The sequence below is a fragment of the Lipotes vexillifer genome, unplaced genomic scaffold (assembly GCF_000442215.2).
Source record: "Lipotes vexillifer unplaced genomic scaffold, Lipotes_vexillifer_v1.1 scaffold31, whole genome shotgun sequence".
Taxonomy (NCBI): domain Eukaryota; kingdom Metazoa; phylum Chordata; class Mammalia; order Artiodactyla; family Lipotidae; genus Lipotes; species Lipotes vexillifer.
This window is the reverse complement of record NW_006792454.1, coordinates 4,900,665-4,926,541: the sequence shown is the minus strand read 5'-3', so window position 1 is coordinate 4,926,541 and position 25,877 is coordinate 4,900,665. Positions and strand designations below refer to the sequence as shown.

The 25,877-nt window shown below is 35.3% G+C and overlaps 1 protein-coding gene and 1 non-coding gene across 2 annotated transcripts in view; both read right to left on the bottom strand.

Annotated features, from left to right (window-relative positions):
• CNTLN (centlein) overlaps nucleotides 1-25,877 on the bottom strand; it is a 314,787-nt gene that overhangs the window by 164,091 nt on the left and 124,819 nt on the right. Inside the window, exons 7-8 of the mRNA XM_007465654.1 lie at nucleotides 18,953-19,111; nucleotides 14,986-15,180 (exon numbers count right to left, since the gene is read on the bottom strand). Coding sequence (XP_007465716.1) covers nucleotides 14,986-15,180; nucleotides 18,953-19,111 — 354 coding nt within the window. The remainder of the gene's footprint in view (nucleotides 1-14,985; nucleotides 15,181-18,952; nucleotides 19,112-25,877) is intronic.
• TRNAE-UUC (transfer RNA glutamic acid (anticodon UUC)) lies at nucleotides 20,161-20,232 on the bottom strand. Its single transcript has one exon. It is a non-coding gene; the product is annotated as a tRNA-Glu (tRNA).

The window sequence follows — 25,877 nt, the reverse complement described above, 5'->3', positions numbered from 1 at the left end:
AAAAAAAAAAAGAATTTAGTAGAGTTCCCTGGTGGCGCAGTGGTTGAGAGTCCGCCTGCCGATGCAGAGGACACGGGTTCGTGCCCCGGTCCAGGAAGATTCCACATGCCACAGAGCGGCTAGGCCCATGAGCCATGGCCATTGAGACTGCGTGTCTGGAGCCTGTGCTCTGCAATGGGAGAGGCCACGACAGTGAAGGGCCCACATACCGCAAAAAAAAAAAAAAAAAAAAAAAAATTAGTAGATGGATGAAACATCAGATTACCCATAACAGACGAGAGAATGAATGAACTGAAGAAAGCATCAAGGTTGAAGCAAAGAGAAAAAAACCTTTGAAAATATTCAAGAGTCAAAAGCTATATGGCACATGGTGGAAAGGTCTAATATGTAATCAAAATCTCACAAGGACAAGAGAGAAAGAATATGCAGAAGCCATACTTGAAGAGATATTTACCAAGAATTTTCCAAGAATGAGGAATAGCATATAAAGAAAAAAAAATTTATAAACTTGGAAGCACAAAAAAAACAGAAACACCACCACACTTAGAGAAATCATATAAAAACTGCTGAAAACCAAAAATAGAGACAACATAAAACGTAGTCAGAGAATGGACATATTACTTTCAAAGGAGAAAGAGAGAGATGACTTCTCAACTCAAAGTATGGAAGCCAGAAGACAATGCATATCATCTTAAAAAAAAAAAGAAGATAAAAAGATTCTGCAATTCTAACCACCTGAAAATACCATTCAGAAATGAAGGCAAAAAAGGCATTCTCTGATAAATATAAAATGAGAGAATTCACTGTCAGCAGACTCTCACTAAAAGAAATACTAAAAAAAGTGCTTAATGCAGAAGGCAAAAGATCCTAGAGGGAAACACAGAATTGCAGAAAAGAATGAAGAGCTTTCAAAGGGATAAAAATTCTCAGTGAATACTGATTTTTTAATAATAATAATGGCTTACAGAGTAAAAATATATGTAGGATTAAAATGTAAGATAACAAAAGCAAAAATAGGTGAGATAAAGCAGTTAGAATGAATTACGTTCCTTCCACTGTATGAAAAATTAAATACACTCTAAAGTAAGTTAAGTAAGTTAGTTAAAATACACTAAAAAGTTAAAGATTGGGAAGCTCCATTTACAATAATAGCTGAGTAGATTTCTATCAGATTAAGTCTCCCGCATATAACTGTTTCATTTCTGAGCAAAATATAAAAACAACTACCTGCAGGTAACAGAGAATGATCAAACACAGGAAAAATATAGACAAGAATTGATACTGGGAAAACAGAAGAGCCTAAGTAAGTTTCCCATTTTTGTGAATTTTTATCTGAGAGAGGCTCATAACACATGATGTGGGGAGATTAAAATTCCAATAGTAACTTGCAGTTTTACTGACTTGAAGAACTATAGGACAAAGTTCCGGTCCACCAGTACAGCTAGAAAAAATGGAAATTCTGGAAGGGTGACAGCTGAAATTATGGCTGACACCTCAAGTAGTCATGCAGTGGGCAGACCTCTAAGCAATCCAGATAAGGTTAAAAGAACTTAAAAGCAACTTAGTTGTTCCCACCTGAAGGAAATCAGGGTTTGGAGTTTACATCTAACTTATGTGAATTCAAGAGACAGAGGAGGGGGAGAAAAAGAAAAAGTTAGTTCAGCACTCATGACTAATATGACAGAAACCAGTCTCTAAAAAATATCTGTTACTATATACACTAAATAATATAAAATCATTACACAGACAAAACATTAATATATGACCCATATTCAAAGCAAAGAAAACCACTAATTAAATCCAAGAATACCCAAAAGATAGAATTAAAATATAATAATTTTAAAGAATCTACTTTAACTATTATAATAGAGACCTAAAGAAAACTATGATTTTAAGATATGAACACAGAAAAACGCAACACATATATACATACTACAATAACGAATCAAATGAAAATTGTAGAACTGAAGTGTACAACATTTGAAGATTAATTCACAGAAAAAGACTTACAGAAAAACTGGAGATAACAGAAATGTCACTTAAATTGAATAAAAATTAACATAAATTATCTAAAGAATGTAAATTAAAAGATTGAAAAAATAAAGAGAGACTCATCGGGCTTTGGGGTAACACTGAAGAGTCTAACATAAGTGAAATAGGAATCTCAAAAGGAGAAGAGAGAGAAGTCAGAAAAATAGTCAGAAGTCAGAAAGTAATGTCAAAAAATTCCCCAATTCAGTAAAAAATATATTATTTACAAAAATCAAGAAGCTCATCAGAATTCCCAGGAGAGAGGGATCTTCAAGATGGCAGAGGAGTAAAACATGGAGATCACCTTCCTCCCCACAATACACCAAAAATACATCTACATGTGGAACAACTTCTACAGAACACCTACTGAACGCTGGCAGAAAACCTCAGACTTCCCAAAAAGCAAGAAAATCCCCATGTACCTGGGTAGGGCAAAAATAAGAGAAAAAACAGAGACAAAAGAATAGGGACAGGACCTGCACCTCTGAGAGGGAGGTGTAAAGGAGGAAAAGCTTCCACACACTAGGAAGCCCCTTTGCGGGCAGAGACTGCAGGTGGCGGAGGGGGGAAGCTTCGGAGCCACAAAGGAAAGCGCAGCAACAAGGGTGCAGAGGGCAAAGTGGAGAGATTCCTGCACAGAGGATCAGGGCCAACAAGCACTCACCAGCCTGAGAGGCTTCTCTGCTCACTGGCTGGGGAGGTTGGAGGCTGGGAGCTGAGGCTCAGGCTTCGGAGGTCAGATTCCAGGGAATGGATGGAATGACTCCATGAACACAGCTGAAGGGGGCTAGTGCTTCACAGCTAGCTGGGAGGGAGTCTGCAAAAAAGTCTGGACCTGCATAAGAGGCAAGAGACCATTGTTTTCGGGTGCGCGAGGAGAGGGGATTCCTTCCCTGTCTGCCCACAGAAGGCAGAGCACCACCTAAGCAAACTCCAGAGATGGGTGCAAGCCACGGCTTTCAGCTTGGACCCCAGAGACAGGCATCAAACGCTAACACTGCTGCTGCAGCCACCAAGAATCCTGCGCGCAAACACACAACACTATCCACACCACCCACCACAGGAGCCTGTGTAGCCCGCCACTGCCAGGGTCCCGTGATCCAGGGACAATTTCCCAAGGAGAACACACCGTGCACCTCAGGATGGTGCAATGCCACACAGGCCTCTGCTGCCATAGGCTCGCCTAGCATTCCAATTATAACTACTGTTCCCCTCCCACTCCCCAGCCTGAATGAGCAAGAACCCCTAATAAGACGCTGCTTTAACCCCCTCCTGTCTGGGCAGGAAACAGATGTCTGAGGACAACCTACATGCAGAGGTGGGGCCAAAACCAAAGCTGAACCCCAGGAGCTGTGCGAACAAAGATAAGAAAGGGATATTTCTCCGTGCAGCATCAGGAGCAGCGGAATAAATGACCACAATCAACGTGATGTACCCTGCATCTGTGGAATACCTAAATAGACAATGAATCACCCAAGATTGTGGCAGTGGACTTTTGGAGCAACGGTAGACTTGGGGTTTGCTGTCTGTGACTGAATTGTTTCTTATTTTTATGTTTAGCTCAGTTTAGTCTTTAGCATTTGTTATCATTGGTGTATCTGTTTATTGGTTTGGTTGCTCTCTTTTTTCTTAATTATTATTTTTAATTTTTTTATATTAATAATTTTTAAATTTATTTATTTATTTATTTTTCCCCCTCCCTTTTCTTCTGAGCCGTGTTGCTGACAGGGTCTTTGTGCTCCAGCCTGGTGTCAGGCCTGAGCATCTGAGGTGGGAGAGCTGAGTTCAGGACACTGGAGCACTGGAGACTACCCTGCCCGACATAATGTCAATCGGCGAGAGCTCTCCCACAGATCTCCGTCTCAATGCTAAGACCCAGCTCCACCCAACGCCCAGCAAACTCCAGTGCTGGCCGCCATGTGCCAGACAACTAGCAAGACAGGAACACAACCCCAGCCATTAGCAGAGAGGCTGCCTAAAATCATAATAAGTCCATAAACACCAAAAAACACACTACCATATGTGACCCTGCCCACCAGAAAGACAAGATCAACCCCAACCACCAGAACACAGGCACTAGTCCCCTCCACCAAGAAGCCTACAGAAGCCACGGAAACTACCTCACCCACTGGGGGCAGACACCAAAAACAATGGGAACTAAAAACCTGCAGCCTGTGAAAAGGAGACACCAAACACAGTAAATTAAATAAAACGAGAAGACAGAGAAATACGTAGCAGAGGAAGGGACAAGGTAAAAACCCACTGGACCAAACAAATGAAGAGGAAATAGGCAGTCTACCTGAAATACAATTCAGAGTAATGATAGTAAAGATGATTCAAAATCTTGGAAACAGATTGGAGAAAATACAAGAAATGTTTAACAAGGACACAGAAGAACCGAAGAGCAACCAAACAATGATGAACAACAAAATAAATGAAATTAAAAATTCTCTAGAGGGAATCAATAGCAGAATAACTGAGGCAGAAGAACAGATAAGTGACCTGAAAGATTAGATAGAGGAAATAACTGCCATAGAGCAGAATACACAGAAAAGAATGAAAAGAATTGAGGACATTCCAGAGACCACTGGGACAACCTTAAATGTACCTACATTTCAAATGATAGGAGTCCCAGAAGAAGAGAAAAAGAAAGGGACTGAGAAAATATTTGAAGAGATTATAGTTGAAAACTTCCCTAATATGGGAAGGAAATATAGTCAATCAAATCCAGGAAGCACAGGGAGCCCCATACAGAATAAATCCAAGGAGGAACATGCCAAGACACATGTTAATCAAACTATCAAAAATTAAATACAAGAAAAAATATTGAAAGCAGCAAGGGAAAAGTGACAAAAAACATACAAGGGAATCCCCATAAGGTTAACAGCTGATCTTTCAGCAGAAACTTTGCAAGCCAGAATGGAGTGGCAGGACATATTTAAAGTGATGAAAGGGAAAAACCTACAACTAAGATTACTCTACCTAGCAAGGATCTCATTCAGATTTGATGGAAAAATTAAAATCTTTAAAGACAAGTAAAAGCTATGAGAATCCAACAACACCAAACTGGCCTTACAAGAAATGCTAAAGGCACTTCTCTAGGCAGAAAACACAAGAGAAGGAAAACACCTACAACAACAAAACCAAAACAATTAAGAAAATGGTAATAGGAAGTAACATATTGATAATTACCTTAAATGTAAATGGATTAAATACTTCAACCAAAAGACTGGCTGAATGGATACAAAATCAAGACCTGTATATACACTGTCTACAAGAGACCCACTTCACAACTAGGGATACATACAGACTGAAAGTGAGTGGATGGAAAATGATATTCCATGCATATGGAATTCAGAAGAAAGCTGGAATAGCAATTCTCACATCAGACAAAATAGACTTTAAAATAAAGACTATTACAAGAGACAAAGTGGACACTACATAATGATCAAGGGATCAATCCAAGAAAAAGATATAACAATTGTAAATATATATGCACCCAACATAGGAGCATCTCAATACATAAGACAAATGCTAACAGCCATAAAAGGGGAAATCGATAGTAACACAATAACAGTAGGGGACTTTAACACCCCACTTTCACCAATGGAAAAATCACACAAAATGAAAATAATTAAGGAAACACAAGCTTTAAATGACACATTAAACAAGATGGACTTAATTGATATTTATAATACAGTCCATCCATAAACAACAGAATACACTTTCTTCTCTACTGCTCATGGAACATTCTCCAGGATAGATCATATCTTGGGTCACAAATCAAACCTTGGTAAATTTAAGAAAATTGAAACCATATCAAGTATCTTTTTCCAACCACAACACTATGAGACTAGATATCAATTACAGGAAAAACACTGTAAAGAATACAAACACATGGAGGCTAAACAATATACTACTAAATAACCAAGAAACAACAGAAGAAATAAAAGAGGAAATCAAAAAATACCTAGAAACAAATGACAATGAAAACATGACAACCCAAAACCTATGGGATACAGCAAAAGCAGTCCTAAGAGGAAAGCTTATAGCAATACAATCCTACCTCAAGAAACAAGAAAAATCTCAAATAAACAACCTAACCTTACACCTAAAGCAGTTAGAGAAAGAAGAACAAAAAAAATCCCCAAAGTTAGCAGAAGGAAAGAAATCATAAAGATCACATCAGAAATAAATGAAAAAGAAATGAAGAAAACAATAGCAAAGATCAATAAATCTAAAAGCTGGTTCGTTGTGAAGATAAAGAAAATTGATAAACCATTAGGACTTCTCTAGTGGCACAGATGGTTAAGAATCCGCTTGCCAATGCAGGGGACACGGGTTTGAGTCCTGGTCTGGGAAGATCCCACATGCTGTGGAGAAACTAAGCCCGTGAGCCACAACTACTGAGACTGTGTGCCACAACTACTGAAGCCTGCACGCCTACAGCCCATGCTTCACAACAAGAGAAGCCACCACAATAAGATGGCCACACACCGCAACAAAGAGTAGCCCCTGCTCACTGTAACTAGACAAAGCCCGTGCACAGCAACGAAGACCCAATGCAGCCAAAAAAATTATAAATAAATAAATAAATAAAACCTTAAAAAAACTGATAAACCACTAGCCAGACTCGTCAAGAAAAAAGGGGAGAAGATGCAAATAAACAAATTAGAGATGAAAAAGGAGAAGTAACAACTGACACTGTAGAAATACAAAGAATCATGAGAGATTACTACAAGCAACTATATGCCAATAAAATGGACAACCTAGAAGAAATGGACTTCTTAGAAAAGCACAACCTTCCAAGACTGTACCTGCAAGAAACAGAAAATATAAACAGACCAATCACAAGTAATGAAATTGAAACTGTGATTAAAAATCTTCCAATAAATAAAAGTCCAGGACCAGATGTCTTCAAAGGCGAATTCTATCAAACATTTAGAGAAGAACTAACACCTATCCTCTCAAACTCTTCCAAACTATAGCAGAGGGAGGAACACTCCCAAACTCATTATACAAGGCCAACATCACCCTGAAACCAAAACCAGACAAAGATGTCACAAAAAAGAAAACTACAGGCCAATATCACTGATGAACATTGAGCAAAAATCTGCAACAAAATACTAGCAAACAGAATCCAACAGCACATTAAAAGGATCATACACCATGCTCAAGTGGGGTTTATCCCAGGAATTCAAGGATTCTTAAAAATACGCAAATCAATCAATGTGATACACCATTTTAAAAAATTGAAGGATAAAAACCATACGATCATCTGAATAGATGCAGAAAAAGCTTTCAATGAAATTCAACACCCATTTATGATAAAAACTGCAGAAAGTAGGCATAGAGGAAAGCTACCTCAACATAATAAAGGCCATGACAAACCCACAGCCAACATCGTTCTCAATGTGAAAAACTGAAACCATTTCCCCTAAGATCAGGAACAAGACAAGGTTACCCACGCTCACCACTTTATTCAACATAGTTTTGGAAGTTTTAGCCACAGCAATCAGAGAAGAAAAAGAAAAAAAGGACTCCAAATTGGAAAAGAAGAAGTAAAACTGTCACTGTTTGCAGATGACATGATACTATACATAGAGAATCCTAAAGATGCTACCAGAAAATTACTAGAGCTAATAATCAATGAATCTGGTAAAGTAGCAGGATACAAAATTAACAAACAAAGATCTCCTGCATTCCTATACAGTAATGATGAAAAATCTGAAAGAGAAATTAAGGAAACAATCCCATTTATCACTGCAACAAAAAGAATCAAATACCTAGGAATAAACCTACCTAAGGAGAAAAATGATCTATATGCAGAAAACTATATGATGCTGATGAAAGAAATTAAAGATGATACATACAGATGGAGAGATATACCATGTTCTTTTATTGGAAGAATCAACATTGTGAAAATGACTATACTACCCACAACAATCTACAGATTTAATGCAATCCTTATCAAATTGCCAATGGCATTTTTCACAGAACTAGAAAAAAAAATTTCACAATTTGTATGGAAACACAAAAGACCCCAAATAGCCAAAGCAGTCTTGAGAAAGAAAAACAGAGCTGGAGGAATCAGGCTACTGGGCTTCAGACTATACTACAAAGCTACAGTAATCAAGACAGTATAGTACTGTCACAAAAACAGAAATATAGATCAATGGAACAGGATACAAAGCCCAGAGATAAACCCTCGCACATATAGTTACCATATTTTTTACAAAGGAGGCAAGAATATACAATGGAGAAAAGAAAGCCTCTTCCATAAGTGGTGCTGGGAAAACGGGACAGCTATATGTAAAAGAATGAAATTAGAACACTTCCTAACCCCATACACAAAAATAAACTCAAAATGGATTAAAGACCTAAATGTAAGGCCAGACACTATAAAACTCTTAGAGGAAAACATAGGCAGAACACTCTATGACATAAATACAGCAAGATCCGTTTTGACCACCTCCTAGAGTAAGAGAAATAAAACCAAAAATAAACAAATGGGACCTAATGAAACTTAAAAGCTTTTGCACAGCAAAGGAAACCATCAACAAGATGAAAAGACAACCCTCAGAATGGGAGAAAATATTTGCAAATGAAGCAACGGACAAAGGATTAATCTCCAAAATATATAAACAGCTCATGTAGCTCAATATTAAAAAAACAAACAACCCAATCCAAAAATGGGCAGAAGACCTAAATAGACATTTCTCCAAAGAAGACATACAGATGGCCAAGAAGCACATGAAAAGCTGCTCAACATCACTAATCATTAGAGAAATGCAAATCAAAACTACAATGAGGTATCACCGCACACCAGTCAGAATGGCCATCATCAAAAAATCTCAAACAATAAATGCTGGAGAGGGTGTGGAGAAAAGGGAACCCTCTTGCACTGTTGGTGGGAATGTAAATTGATATAGCCACTATGGAGAACAGTATGGAGGTTCCTTAAAAACTAAACATACAACTACCATATGACCCAGCAATCCCACTACTACTAGGCATATACCCTGAGAAAACCATAATTCAAGAAGTATCATGTATCACAATGTTCATTGCGGCACTATTTACAATAGCCAGGACATGGAAGCAACCTATGTGTCCACTGACAGATGAATGGATAAAGAAGATGTGGCACATATATACAATGGAATATTACTCAGCCATAAAAAGAAACGAAATTGAGTTATTTGTAGTGATATGGATGGACCTAGAGTCTGTCATATGGAGCGAAGTAAGTCAGAAAGAGAAAAACAAATACTGTATGCTAACACATATATATGGAATCTAAAAAAAAAATGGTTCTGATGAACCTAGGGGCAGGACAGGAATAAAGATGCAGATGTAGAGAATGGACTTGAGGACACCGGGAGGGGGAAAGGTAAGCTGGGATGAAGTGAAAGAGTAGCACTGACATATATACACTACCAAATGTAATATAGATAGCTAGTGGGAAGCAGCTGCAAAGCACAGAGAGATCAGCTCAGTGCTTTGTGACCACCTAAAGGGGTGGGATAGGTAGGGTGGGAGGGAGACACAAAAGGGAGGGGATATGGGGATATATGTATACACATAGCTGATTCACTGTGTTATATATCAGAAACTAACACAATATTGTAAAGCAATTATACTCCAATAAAGATGTTAAAAAATTTTTTTAAATCCCCAGGAAATAGAAATAGAATCTGGATAATAAATAAAGTCTAACCTTTAAAAAAAAAAAAAACAGAAGCTTATCAAACTGCAAGAAGGATGACTACAATGAAAATCATACTTGGGAACATCACAGTTAAAGTGCTTAAAACCAAAGGTTAAATATTCAGGAAAAAAGCCAGCCAAAACTGACATATCACATTTAAGTGAACAATGAAACAAATTTCCAGTGATACTGTGAGAAACAGTGGAGTCCAGAAGACAGAAAAGTGATGTTTTTAAATTGCTTTTTAAAAATATATAAACAGTCAATTAATCCAGAAAAAGGAAGGAAATGGGAACAGAGGAACAAAAAATAGGACAAATGGAAAACAAATGGCAAGATGGTACACCTAAACCCAACCATATTAATAATTAAATTTAAGTGCACTAATGCTGCAATGAAATGGAAAAAATTGTCAGAATGAATAAAAAACAGAATCTTACTCTGTATACACACTTTAAATGTTAAGACACCTATAGATGGAAATTTAAAGAATAAGAAAAAGGTAATCTCCCATGGAAAATGTAACCATTAAAGAGACTGATTGGCTATATTATCATAAAATTGGATTTCAAGTCAACAGAATATTATTATAGTTAAAAGTGACATTTTACAATAGCAAAGGGTTCATTTAATTAGAAAGAAATGACAATCATAAATATGTATGCCCCTAATAAAACAGCTTTAAAATACATGAAGTAAAAGTTGACAAACTAAAGGGAAAACAGAAAAATCTACAATCATACTGGAAGATTTGAACACCTCTCTCAGCAACTGATAGCAAAGCTGATTTAAAAACTAAGGATAAAAATCACTAAAGACAGAAGATCTGAACAATGTCAACCACAATGACAAAATTAATATTGATATTTAAGGAACACCCCAGTCAATACCTGCAGATTAAAACTTATTTTCAGGTATAAATAGTACATTCATCAAAACTATATGCTGGACCATACAACAAGTCTCAATAAATTTCCAAATACAGTAATCTTATTGAACACTATCTCTGACCATAATGGAAGTATATTAGAAGTGAATAAAAATAAGGTATACAAGGAAAAAACACAAACATTTCAAAAGTAAATAACACATTTTCTCATAACCAAAGAGGCAAAAAGAAAATTACAAGGGAAATTGAAAACATTTCTAACTGAATATTTATTTGTAAAGTTGACAAGCTAATACTAAAAGTTCTATAAAAAAGCAGTAGAGCAAGAGTCTACAGAGCATCCTTGAAAAAGAACAAAGTGACTTACAGTACCCACATTTCAAGAGGTACTATACAGCGACATGTATTAGTGGGTATTTTTCTGGACTCTATTCTGTTATATCAATTATTTTGTCAATCATTACGCCAATATCACACCATTTTTTCTTTTTTAGCTTGATAAATAGGTCTCAAAATTAGGTAGTGTTAAGTCCTCCAACTTTATTTTTTACTATTTGGTTGGTCAAAAAGTTCGTTCAGGGTTTTCCATAACATCTTATAGAAAAACCCAAATGAACGTTTTAGCCAACCCAATACTTTATTTTGCTCTTTTAGGTCCCTTGCATTTCCCTATAAATTTTAGAATTGGCTTGTATTTATCTAAAAACTATAGCTTTCTCGAATTTTGATTGGGATTACATAATAAATAGATCAATTTGGGGAGAACTGACATTTTGACAACATTGTATCTTCTGATTCATGAACTTGACCTAGCTGTCCACTTACATATGTCTTTTAATTTCACTCTGGTATGTTTTGTACTTTTCATATTTTATAAAATTTATCCTTAATTTTTACACAGGTTTTGATATTCTTACAAATGGTCTTTTTCGATTTCAATTTCTAATTATTTGTTTCTAATATTTAGATATATAATTGACTTTTGTAAATTGATGGTATCTTGCAACACTGCTAAATTTTCTTACTATTTCTAGTTGTTTCATCATAGATTCAGTACTCTTTGTATACGGATGCTCAGGTTCTGTGAATAAAAAGAGTTTTACTTCCTTATTTCTAATCAGCATGATTTTATTTGTTTCTTGCCTTACTGTACTAGTTAGAATCTCCAGTACAATGTTGAATATAACTGACTTGTTCCTTACGTTAGAAGGAGAGCATTCAGTGTTTAATAAGAAAGAAATATGTCTTATACAAACTCTTCTAGTGAAGTAAAAAAGAGAGAATACTTTGCAATTCATATTAGAACACCAGCATCACCTTGATAAAATCTAACAAGAAACACTGAAGAAAGGAAAAGTACAGCCCAATATCCCTCATAAATATAGATGCAAAAATCCTAAGAAAAATATTAGCCAATTGAATCCAGCAATATGAAAATAATAAAACATCACAACAAAGTTAGGTTTATTTCAAAGAATACAAAACTGAATTAATAATTGAAAAACAATCAATGTAATAACCATGTGAACAGAATACATGAGAAAAACCATAGCATCATCTTAAAAGACATTGTATACAATCAATACCTGTTCATGAAAAAGCTTTCCAACTGTGAATAGATGGGAACTTCCTAATATGATAAAGGACATTTACAAAAAAAACCCATAGCATATAGAGTGTTTAAAGGTAAAATACTGTAAGTTTCAAAAAGAAGCAAAACTAATCAATGATGATAGAAGACAAAGCTGGTTACATTGTAAGGGTAGCCACTAATTAGGAACATTATGGAGGTTTACTGAATACTGTTAATATTCTACATCTTGATCTGAGTGGTATTTATATGGATGTGTTCAATTTGTGAAACGTCATTGAGTTAAACACTTAAGGTTGGTACACTTTAGTATTTGTATGTTACACTTCAATAAAATCGTTTACAAAAAATTTCAAGTGTTTTCATGAAACTAAATTATCCTTAAAGTTATAGGCTAAGTTGGCTAAGTGCCAACATGGCCAAGACACTTTACAGAACAGTAAGAAAGTAATCTACCAAATATAAAGACTTACTATGAAGCTATACTGATTAAGATGATGTAACATTATCCAGGAATACAGAGAAAAGAGTCTAGAAAGAAACTCAATACACTGAACTAGGATATATGATAGAGGTAGCCCAGCACTACACAAGAAAAAAGGTGGATCATCCAATGGGTTGATTTGGAAAAACTGGCTACTATTTGGGGAAAAATAAATAAATAAAAATGGATCCTTACCTTATACTGTATGTGAAATACAATTCCAAATGAATTATGAACATAAATGACATAAGCAAAGCTTTAAAACTTTTTGAAGGAAACAGAGGTGCAAATATTTCCATATTTGGGGTAGGGAAGAATTTCTTAAGTGAGCACTAACTATAAAAGATTAAATTTTCTAAATAAAATTAAGAATTTCTGTTTATCATATGACATGTTAAAGAAAATGAAAAGACAAGGTACACACTGAGAGAAGATACTTGCCACACATTCAACTTACTAGAGATTAATATCAAGGACATTTAAAGAACTTTTACAAATCAATAAGAAAAAAATCCAGTACAAGAATGGATAAAAGACATAAATAGACATTTTGCAGAGGAGGGTACTCACTTGACTAGTAATTGTAGGAAATACAACCAAATGCATTGTTGATGTGAGCAAAATTGATGAAAACCACTTTGAAAAATAAGTGACCAGTATTTTGTGAAAGTTTACATTTTCACACCCTAGACCTAGGATTTCCATTCTGAGATAGTTAATCCACAAAAATGCATGCAGGTGTGTACTAAGAATCATGTACAAAAATGTCAATTGCAGCATTATTCATAAGAGCAAAAAACTGGAAATAACCCTAATACTCATCTACAAATGAATGGACAAGTAGTTATGATATAATCACATATAACAGAATATTTTATATCAGTCAAAATAAATGAAGTTATACCAAACATCATAGATGAATCTTAACACAGTGATGAGTCAAAACTGCCAAATCCCAGGAAACAATACAATTTGATACATTTTTATAAATGGCAAAACTAAGCAATATTCTATTTCCTCATAAATTTATATGAGATAAAACTTTCTAAAAAATAATCAAAATGATAAATAGTTCAGTAGTTACCTCTGGTGAGAGAATCAGGGTACCAGTAAAGGGTGAAGGATACAAGTAGATATAAGTTATTAGTAATTTCCTACCCTTGAATTAGTTGGTGGGACCAACAGTGTTTATTATAACAAAAAAGTAACAATTAAAATAAATATGCATGTAACATAATACTGTGTCATGATACAAATCTTATGACTAACCCAATTCTGTGCACCCGATGTCCAAAAACTTCAATATAATACAATACAAATTTAAAAATCTTATGTTTGAGTTGTTAGCAAGACAAAATATGCTAGGTTGAAAAATTACTGGATTAAAGTTAAAGGATCATTAATAAACATTTAAGCTCCCAATTACATACTTGTGTTAATTTCATTTCTTTAAATTCTAACATTTAAAGAAGTACTGAGTGCCTTAAAAACAAATAACTTTATAGGAATAAGATTGTTTTATAATACATATTTAGAGATGACAGTTACCTTGAAAATTATCTAAAAGAGGTACCACTGGATATTTTCTATATGACAGGCTCTGCATTTGACATGCATTACCTCATTAATCCTCGCAAAACTCTTATGACAAAGGTACTATTAATATCAACACTTTATTTGTGAAGAAACTTTGGCTAAAGGGTTAAGAAATTTGCTCAAGTTCATAAAGCTCACAGGCAAAGCTCTAATTTGATCCCAGGTTTATTTGAATCCTGAATCTGCATATTTATCTATACATTTGTACTACCTCACTTAATAGGACAAGAATAGGTAGAAACGTCAACTGATCTGTCCAAAATCATATATCAAGATAGTGATAGAACTGGGGCTAAATGGTATTAAGTACCACATACCAGGAATTATGGCAAGTACTTTTATGCAACTTTCTAATCAATACTCTTTTCATTCCATTACCCTATTCAATAAAACGTCTCAAAATGGACATGACCTATTAATTTCCTCTTCATTATCATATCTCAGCCAAATGTTTCATCCCAATAACTATACCAGATACACCCTGTGTTTCTATATGCATTTCTATATGAATCCACATTGTATATAATATTTATGTCTACAGAGTACAAAAAATAGCACAACATAAATCTGCCACACTTATATTCTAATATATGCAAATTTATTCAATTTTTGTGTTTTAGTCAATTATACTAGAAAATTTAATATGATATTACACTGGGTAACATTTTTAGGAAATGTCTCACCTGTTCTGAGTGGTCTGAATCACATTCTTGAGGTAAAGGATAGAGTGCTCCTTGTGACTCCTGAAGCTTTTCTTTTAATTCAGCGTTTTCCCGCTCTTTTTGAAATAGCTTATCCTGAAGATTAACAACACTCTGTCGGAGCATAGCTTCACTTGATTTTGTGGTTTCGAACCAAATATGTAACTCATTGTAAAGCTGTTTCAAAACATATATCCAAATTTATTAATAATCAATAAAATAGTTATGTCTATATATATATATACAAACTTATACATATATATGGTCTATATATGACATACTCATTGCCCTCAAGTTATTTTAATAGTCTAAGAGGAAAAGCAATATAAAAACATATGGGAAACTAAATGATATAATCACATACCAATATAAAACTCCAACTGATGTTAAAAAGACAAGATGTTCTATTGGCCAGTTGTAATACAGGGATGCAAACACTTTAAGCTAGCTATATTAATCTTCATGATAAAGAACGGATTTAAGCTGTGAGAGGTGAAGAATAAAGGCAGTAAAAAGGTCATCTATGCAGATAACTGGGGGAAGAGATTTCAGGCAGTGGAACCCAGTGCAAAGACCTTGAGGGTGAAGAAAACCTGGTATGTTCAAGTGAAAAAACAAAGTTAAATGTGGCCAAAGCAGAGAGATTAAGAAGTGAAGGCAAAAATGAGATCAGAGGGGTAATGCAGAGCCAGATCATGTAGAGTCTCACAGGTTGTAGTAAGGACTTCGGCTTTTACTTTTAATCAGACAAGAAACCAGTGGGGGTAATTTAAGAGAGGAATGACCTGATTTGACTTACTAAGTTTTAGCAAGAACATTCTGGCATCTATGTTGAGAATAAACTCAAAGTGGGTACGGTCAGGAGCAAAGAAACAAAGTAGGCAACTACTGCAATCATTCAGGTAATACAAGTTAGTGGTCCCAGCAGGGGTAGTGGGAAGTAGTAGGATTCCAGACACCCTCTGAAGGCAGGGCAAACAACAGCTTAGTTTTGAACATGTGAAGTCTGAGATGCCCGTTAGGCATCAAGTTAAAAGATGCTAAGTAGGCAAGTAGATATACTCTTTCCTAGAGTTCAGGGAAGAGATCCAGAGCAGATAATCAAACCTGGGAGTCATCAGCATATAGACAGTATGGTTTTGAAAGCCTAGGTGAGTAGATAAAATCACCTAGGGTATGAATTTAAACAGAGGGAAAAAAAAGAGGTCCTAAGATTTTGGCTTGGAACATTTTAACATTTAGAGGACAGGGTGACTAAGGAAGACTAGAAAGCAACAGAAAAGAAACAGCTAGAAACTGAAAGAAGAAAACCAAACAACTGTGATATGCTGTAAGCCAGGAGGAAAAAAAGGGTTTCAAAGGATAGAGTCATCGACTGGGACAACGTTGCTGGTAAGTGAGGTAAGATGAAGACTGCTAGAAGATTACTGAATTCAGCAATATGGGAGTCACAAATGATTCTGCAAAGAGAAATTTTAGTGGAGTGAAAGGGGCAAAAACTTGATTGGAATAGGTTCAAAAGAGAATGGAAGAAGAGAATTTTGAGACAAGTTTTAACTCTTGCAAGGAATATTGCTGGAAAAGGAGAGAAAGGAAAGAAAGGAAAGGAATATAGTAAGGTCAAGACAGGTTTTTCATTGTTGCTTAATTTTGTTCTTCCATGCAGATCAGATATACAACAGCATGTTTTTATGTGGTTAGAAATGATCCAGTAGGGAAAACTGACACCGTGGAAGAGATGTGGAACACCTCCTTCTGAAGTTTATAAAAAAAAGTCGAGGAGGGAGATTACTCTCAAATTATACCCTGGTAAATCCATGCTGTACTTTACATGTTTCTGTTGGAGCATGGGGAGGAGGAGGAGAGCAAGAGCTATACATACTGTCATGGAAATATACTCAAGGCATATTATTTGAAAACAGCATGTTAACGAACAGTAAGGATAGCATAAATTAATTAATATTAAAAATGTAAGATACCTAGATTGGTGATATGTGTATATGTACACAGACACAGTATATAATGCATGAAAAGGTCTGGAATGACTACTCAGATGATCACCCCTGGGGAGGGGAATGAAATGAACTGGGATGAGTGGAAGAGAACTCAAATCTGTTATATTAGCATTATCAGTACTTCTATATCATTTCAACTGTTTATAATAATATATTTATGTAATTCTTATATAATTAAAAAGATGAAATAATTTTAAAATATTCTGTTCTTCTAGAGGAACTCTAGGATACACTCGCAAATATTAAGAGCAGTAAAGTCTGGGGCAAGGGCTTCAGGCAGGAGGGCAGAGAAATTTATTTTTTTATATGCTTCTGAATTTTTTGAAAATTTATCACAAGCATATATTACTTTGGTAATAATCACTTCAAATAAAAGTGTTTAAGCATTCAGTTGTTTGAAATGATATAGAATCTACAAAAGTTCTCAGGTAGGGTATTAAAAACATGGTTGCTCTCTGCAAAGGCTGCTAAGGAGGATCAACCAAAAAGTAGAATTAAGGCTGAAACAATTTATTTTAAATTTTAAGTTAAGCAAAGCTGAAAAAGGAATCTTAGAACAAAAGATTGAAAAAGTAAATAGCAAAGGAAACACTGCCTTTTTCTTCCACCTTACCAAATTCTCTCTTGCTAACTGAGAGGAGAAACAGCAAAGTATTTGCACATGAGAGAAAAGAGTTATAAACTTTAACAACAAGCAACCCTAAAGACATATTTTAATATAACTTGCCATGGGTTAGGGATTTTCAAGCAAAAATCAAGAAAGAGGAAGAAATGTTTGCGCTAAATACCTACACAGTGAAAAAGAGAAAAGAGTTAAAGTTCCTAATAAGGTCCAATTTTTCAAGTCAATTTAGCAACGGAGTCTTTTGTTTAGAAACAAAAGCATAATGGGCAATCCCACCGTACGAAACAAAAAGGTGGAGCTGTTCTATTCAAAGTGGAGAGGATGGACACTACCCTGATGCTTGGTGTCATCCTCGTCCTGACAGAAACTTGAAGGAAACAGAATTTAGTCGAAAAACCACAGTTACAAAGCATCATCTGAAAGTATGTGTTTAAAGTTTACTTAATATTTATTTCATATTAATTATAGATGTTGAATTTCCACAGTGCTTTATCAGGAGAAGAGTAAGTTTAGACAGAAATAATCCCCAAATAATATATACTGCACCATTTAACCTCTCTAAGCCTTGGCTGCCTCAACTATTAAGAGGAAATAACATCAATCTCATAGGGTTGATCTGTGTAGAAAATAAATTATTTCTATAAATATGTACACCACACAAAACATAAAGAATTCAATAAAAGTGTTTTTTAATTACTAGCTGTAATTATTGCTGCTGTGTCAGCATACCTAAATAGCTGGGTAAGCCTTCTTGAGGGGCTCCTTAAACAACTGTAAAGTAAAATGACTACTTAAAAGAAACACACAAAATAAAGAGAAAAATCCTTGGAAAATATTGATCCTAAAGACCTCATCAGCATACCCATTTGTGTTTGTGCAGATTTGCCAATAAAATAATGTGCAAATTCTATAACTGAAAGACTGCTTTAGGTCATAAACTAGAATCATACTTGTTGAATAATTTCTCATTATAGAAGGCTGAATAATCCCATTCTCCAAATCCTTCCTGGCTTGGGGACTACAGTTCTAGTATGTTTCATAGTAGATATCAAAACTCCAATTTATAAAAACAATATCCTACAGAATAAATTTGCATGTATATTTTAAATGTTTCCGCCTTAACAGCCATAAAAATACTCACATAATTTTGAATATTACCAAATTGAATCATATTTCATTTTTAATTTTGAAGAAGCAATATAAAAGGGAGTAATAAAGCAATATCGAAATGTGCAAAAATTTGAATTCTATATATTTTTATAAGTTCACACATATAAATTTACATTTTTATGACAGAATAAAAGCATACTTTTTGATACGATATACTTTCAGCTGTGTGAACATCTTCCTGGTTCCTCAGTACCTTCTGTGTGTCCATATTCAGAAGCTGAAGCTGCTGGATCAGTTCTGCTTGCTGTGCTGTATGCGCACTGTTCTGTTTGTACAGATTCTGCAGCTCCTGCAACTCCTTCCTGTGCAAAGCAAACAATAAATAGAGAGAAGCATGAATAAAGATCATCTTAGTTAAATAATTTTGTTCATCTAAAGTTATAGATCGGCCTCCAGTTTTTTCATGTATTACTTTTTACTGCAGGCAAACATATTAATAAGAGAAATAACATATGAAGTATTTAATATTTATCACATACACCTAGAAAGTATTGATAGAACTATGACTTTCAAAGCCAAATACTTATCAATTTTCTTTTATAGCTTGATAGTAATAAAAACCCTGGATATACAGTCATACTACCACCTTCTTATTGAAATTAAGTTACATTTCAGTTCCAAGAATTAATAAGCACTGATGCCAACTATCAGATAGTTCTGAATACAGGGTAACTCAACCTTTCATTTTATATTATATAGAAACTTAAATGTATTAAAAAGAATCCCAAAAGGTAAATTAAGTATTCAAACAAAAGTTCCTTGAAGCACCACTAGTTTGTCACCTCAGGGGCCTAGGCTGGGATTCCTGTGACTCCTCTTAACCCATCTTGAAGGAAATGATGAGGTGTTTTGTCAGAAGGACGAGAGCAATACAAGGTGAAATCACTCCTTCCAACCCACCCAGGGTAAACTTGGTAAGTAGAAGGACAAATGAACTGGAGTGACAGTCTTCATGGCCCTAAGGGTCCAGGAAAACCACACCTCTGGGATAGAGGTTTCCAGATTCCTGTGGTGGTGAATCCTGTGTGATACAGGTCATATAAAACTGGAAAATATGTTGTAAAATAAATTTGAAGAGAAAGATATTTATAGAGATGTATTTCACAGAAGTATACATTATAGTATATATTTTGGAGACTATTTTTAATGGAGACTTTTCTTTACTTATAACCTCAAACGTGATTCATTCACATAAGATAAATCATTCACATAAGAAAGAAGAAACAAAAGATATGCAGACAGTTGTTGAACATGGATGAATATTAATATGGGAGAAATGAGCTCTGTTTATTTATTTATTTATTATTTTATTTTTTTTGCCGTGCCACATGGCTTGCGGAATCTCAGTTCCCTGACCAGGGATTGAACCCAGGCCACAGCAGTGAAAGCGCCGAGTCCTAACCACTGGACTACCAGGGAATTCCGAACTCTGCTTTTTTACAGGTTTAGAATATTAATGTTCTCCAGATACAACGGAAACCCCTGAACCCACACAGATAGATGTACACACACCATCTGCCTTAGTCCTTTTGATATAACAAAAACAGCACAGACTAGGTAGTTTACAAAAACCAGAAAGTTATTTCTCATAGTTGGGGAGGCTGGAAGTTAGAGATCAAACTGCCAGCACAGTCAAGTGAGGACCCTCTTCCAGGTCGCACACTTATTGTTACATCCTCACACGGTGGAAGGCACTAGGGGTCTCTGAGGGGTCTTTTTTACAAGAGGGTTCTACCCTCATAACTGAAGCACCTCCTTAAGGACCCCACCTCCTAATGACATCACATTAGGCATTAGAATTTCAACATATGAATTTTGGGTGGACACAAACATTTAGACTATAGCACTTTTTTTCTGTAACTATTCAAAAAACTGACACCTGTAGAAAATAATAGTCCAAAAATGGGGGAAGGGAAGGAAGAGAATCAATAATGGTACATGCCTTGAGAAAATATAATACAAGAGAGGGAGAGAAGAGACACATAGTAATGATTCTTGCTGAGTATTGTCATTTTTCAAGAATAACACTGGCAAGAATTATCAAAGGAGATAGGCAGTAGCTGTAGAATAAAATTCCATCAGCATAGGTAGTCAAGATATGTGTTAGCCAAGAGACCTAAGTAAATGTTGCGTTTAGAAAGGAGACACGATGAAGATAATACGTATCATCTTTCAATACAATACAAAACACAGAAAACTTTCTCCTCTAATAATAGAAGATAATTTTTCTTAAAGAGAGGGCCAGAATCAGTAATTGGCTTGGATTTAAGGGTCATTTGGAACAAAATATATGTATCTTTAATCAGAAGAAACACTTGAGTTGGGAGATGTTCATACTATGAGACAGTTGGGGAGTAAAAATCAGCTAAGAGAAGAGCATATTCTTGTCTCTCACCTTCTGCTATTTTCTGGGCATACTCTCAGTAAATGGAATGGAAGCATAATTTTATATTATGTATAAATGTTTCTTTCTTTGTGTCTTCTCACACCACCCTCTGAAAATTAGATGAGATAGAATGTACAACAATTTTGCAAATATGAAAGTGGAACTTGATCAGTATCAAAGTAAGCTGCAAATAAGGCTTTGGAAACATACATCTGGACCACTGGAAAACACTGAACGTGCGTAGACCTATCTTCATTTGAAAATGAGTAAAGAAAACAAACAGGAATTATTTAAAAGGAGTACTTAGAATTAAGAAAAAAGAAATTTTATTGTGCATACTCAGAGGAAAATTATACCTCTGCGTAGGAGTTACTGAAAGAATTATAAGAAAGGTCTAGAAAATGTATGAAAAAGAAACCATTGCACTTCTCTTAATTATCTCAATAGAATGTCAAGATGTGAAGATAATCTTAACAAAAATGTCTGTGAAGGTAGGGACTTTTGTGCTCACTGCTATAAATGGACAACCTAGCATAGTTCCTGTAGCCTATTAAATATTTGTTGTTGTCTTAGACACATCTTATACACCTCTTCAGATTCAGCTCACCAGCCTCCTAGATTCTTAGTCCCTTGCTCTGCCTCAGACTATTAACTACCACTTAAGCCTATAACATTTATGCAGCTTATGTGACTCCATCACTTGAGGTCAACCAGCTGCATGCCTAGCATATTTGTCTCCTTGTACCACTTCCAGATTAGGATAAAATGCTACAACACAGGAATGGTATAAGCAGCAAACTTTGATCAATGGAAGATAAAACACAAGAAGAGTTTTTTTGTTTGTTTTTTTTGTTTTTTCTATCTGATGGATTGCTATAGGGCATGGTTTCTTTCTACAGTCTGTCCAGAATCAACCTGAGTGGCTAATTCAATGCACCTGATGTCTCTTCATGGCTCATCATGAAGCAGTGGCCAGCACAATGATGTGTTTCCTTGAATTACTCTTTATCCTTCCCTGCCTCAGATTATTCTTCTCTCACTCACTCTGCCTTGGAATTGAATCTCTCAAGTAAGCAATCAGTAACCTTCACTCAGCCTCTGTTTTCTAGGATATATGGGATAAGACAGTTGTTGAATGGAAGAAATGATAAGGATAACATAAAGAAGAAAGAAGAAAGATTGTTAAGAAAGAAAGATGTCATAATAGCATTAAAATCCATAATGAGAGAAGTTATGAGGCAAACCAAAACTATGGAAAGTAAAATTAATTGGTAGGTTCAAACTTGAGAAGTTCCTCCAGACACGGATTAAAAAGAATAAAGGAAAGGGTGAAAGGGTAGGTTGAGCTAAGACGATGCTGAGAACCAATGACACTTCTTCCCATCTCAAGAAGAATGTTTTGTCCGGTCTTACATTTAGGTCTTGAATCCATTTTGGGTTTATTTTTGTGTATGGGGTTAGGGAGTGTTCTAATCTCATTCTTTTACATGTAGCTGTGCAGTTTTTCCAGCACCACTTACTGAAGACACTGTCTTTTCTCCATGTATATCTTTGCCTCCTTTGTCATAGATTAGTTGACCATGGGTGCATGGGTTTATCTCTGGGCTTTCTATCTTGTTCCATTGATCTATGTTTCTGTCAATATTATGACATAGTATGAGTGTGTTTTGCGTCTGGTAATTGCAATCATTGTTGCTTTTGTTGTGGTCATCCATTTACAATGCTTGGTGTCAGTTTATTTCTCTCTTGTAAAAATAAAATACAGTGTGTGTGTGTGTGTGTGTGTGTGTGTGTGTGTGTGAATAAAGAAAGAAATAAATACTTTTTAAGATTAAAAAAAAGAAGAATGTTAAGCTGATTAAAAATACTGTATTGCTCAGCTACAGTGATGTTTACTAAGGGATTGAATGAGCCATAGGATAAATTTGGAATATCCCTTTAGACATCAAATTTGATACCAAAGACTGACAAAGGGTTTCAGACAGTATCTATAGGTTATTTTGCAGTTACCAAAAAAAAAAAAAAAACACTATTACAAAAACAAAGATTTGCTTGCTCACATTACATGTGGCTTTCCCCTATCCTAAGACCCAAACTGGAGCAGTAGACGGCATTAGTAATATGCCACTCTAATGGCAGAGGGCAAAAAGTAAAGGCAATTCAAGCAATGACTCTTTTAAAACACTTGCCAGGACATGATATACGTCACTTTCACACTCATTCCACAGGCCAAAATAAGTCACATGGCTAAATCTGATGTTAATGGAGGAGAAAGCATACTCCAGCAACAGAGACGGCCCTGGTAAAAATGGGCCTTTAAGATGAATCAAAATTGAGTATAGGAATAAACACATCAAGAGTAAAAAGTTTAGTGAAGAGCACTGAAGCAATATAGAAAACTAAGTCTAAATATCTTTAGGCACTGTGGTTATGCATGAGAAGATAAAGGTTATAAATCCTGAGATGCAAAATGAGGAGTTAAAATGGTTGAATGTATGTCCTATTTTACTAAGTGTATGTAGCAGGGTATCAAATCCAATTCAAGAAGAAATGTAGTTTTTTTTTAAAAAAACATAATTACATCAACCTCCAAAGTTTTCTTCATGCCATTTCTTTCTTAGCTTTAGAAAAATAGTGTTTCTTATAGAGAAGAAAAAATTATCTGAGATTTAATAATTCTTTCAATTTCACTTCAGTGTCTATTGTTCCATTATATCACAAAAACTGAAGTTATCACTTATTAGAAAAACATGTTCAGAACTTCTCTGGTGGTCCAGTAGGTAAGACCCCATGCTCCCAATGCAAGGGGCCCAGGTTCAATCCTTGGTCAGGGAACTACATCCCGCGTGCATGCAGCAGCTGAGTCCTCATGCCATAACTAAGAAGTCCACATGTCGCAACTAAGAAGCTTCATGCCGCAACTAAGAAGTCCTCATGCCACAACGAAGATCCCATGCAGCCAAAAACAAATAAAAATGTTCAATACAGTCCCTTTTATCTAAGAACTTGCTTACCTACTCTTCAATCTATAAATATGTGTTGAGAAAAATATAGAATGATTCTAATAAAATTTTAATGGCTATTATTCCTCTGGGGTTGTATTTTAACTCTAATTTTTTCCCTCTATCTTCTTTGTACTTTTCCATACTACATGTATTTTCTTATAATTCACATGTATCATTATACCTAAACAATTATGTACTTAGTTTGTTACCATATAAATATAACCCCCCAAAAAGAATAGCAATATTAATTTCAGAGGAATTAAAACTCAAGGCAAAAAAAATTATACAGAAAAAAGTAAAAAGCACAATTCACAGTAAAAACAAAATAACTTTGTTGGACACTTTACCTACCAAATCACAGCACATCAAAACAAAATAGCACAGCAAAAACAAGTAATAAAAGGAAAATCAGTAGGAAACTATAGGGGAAAGAAAAATTCCATTTAAAAACAGTAACAAAAACCATGAAAGAGCTAGGAATAAAAATTTAAGAAGAAAGGTTAAAACCAGCATAAGGAACAAAACATTTCATAAGGACAGAAAGGTACTGAAACAAATGTAATGGCATTCCCATACTCTGGGACAGAAAAACTGACATCATCAAGAGGGCAATTCTCCTTCAGTTTGCTTTTAAATTTGATGCCATAATAAAATAGCAAACAAGAAATAAGCCAGTTTAATCTAAAGTTTATATGAAAAATTAATTAAGCAATAAATGTCCAGGAAAGCTCTGAAAAAGAGCAGAAATGGAGAATGCACCACATATTCTCTTATCCAATATTCATCATCTCTACACTATTACTCTCTGTACTCTAGCCTACAATCTAGCCTGAGAGGCCAACTTCCACAGACTACATTACATTGGCTCCCTTTCTTCTGGGTTTATATTTGAGTAGTTGAAAGTGCTGGTCCATGATTAGAGGGTAAAGGAAAAAGAGGTCAAGGTATTTCCCTATCTCCCTCTCCAATGAGCCACAGTTGGCAGTGTCTCTGTTCCTCTATCTAAGAATACTTCTCCTATTAGTCAGCCTCTCTCCCAGGGCTAGACTTCTCACAGATCCAGTAAAAGCTTCTCTCCTTGCCCCTTCTGGCCTGGGGGTAATAATAGTTTCCTGTTGCTGATAATTTGTATTCCTCTGAATCTCAATATCTATTTGGAGAGAATAGACATCTTTATCATACTGAGTCTTGCAAATCATGAACTCTCATGGTAATTCTTAGTTTTTCAAGGAACCTCCATACTGTTCTCCATAGTGGCTGTATCAATTTACATTCCCACAAACAGTGCAAGAGGGTTCCCGTTTCTCTACACCCTCTCCAGCATTTGTTATTTGTAGATTTTCTGATGATGCCCATTCTAACCAGTGTGAGGTGATACCTCATTGTAGTACTGATTTGCATCTATCTAGTAATTAGTGATGTTGAGCATCTTTTCATGTGCCTTTTGCCCATTTGTATGTCCTTTAGGGAGAAATGTCTATTTAGGTATTCTGCCCATTTTTTGATTGGGTTGTTTGTTTTTTTAATATTGAGCTGCATGAGCTGTTTATGTATTTTGGAGATTAATCCTTTGTCCGTTGCTTTGTTTGCAAATATTTTCTCCCATTCTGAGGGTTGTCTTTTCATCTTGTTTATAGTTTCCTTTGCTGTGCAAAAGCTTTTAAGTTTCATCA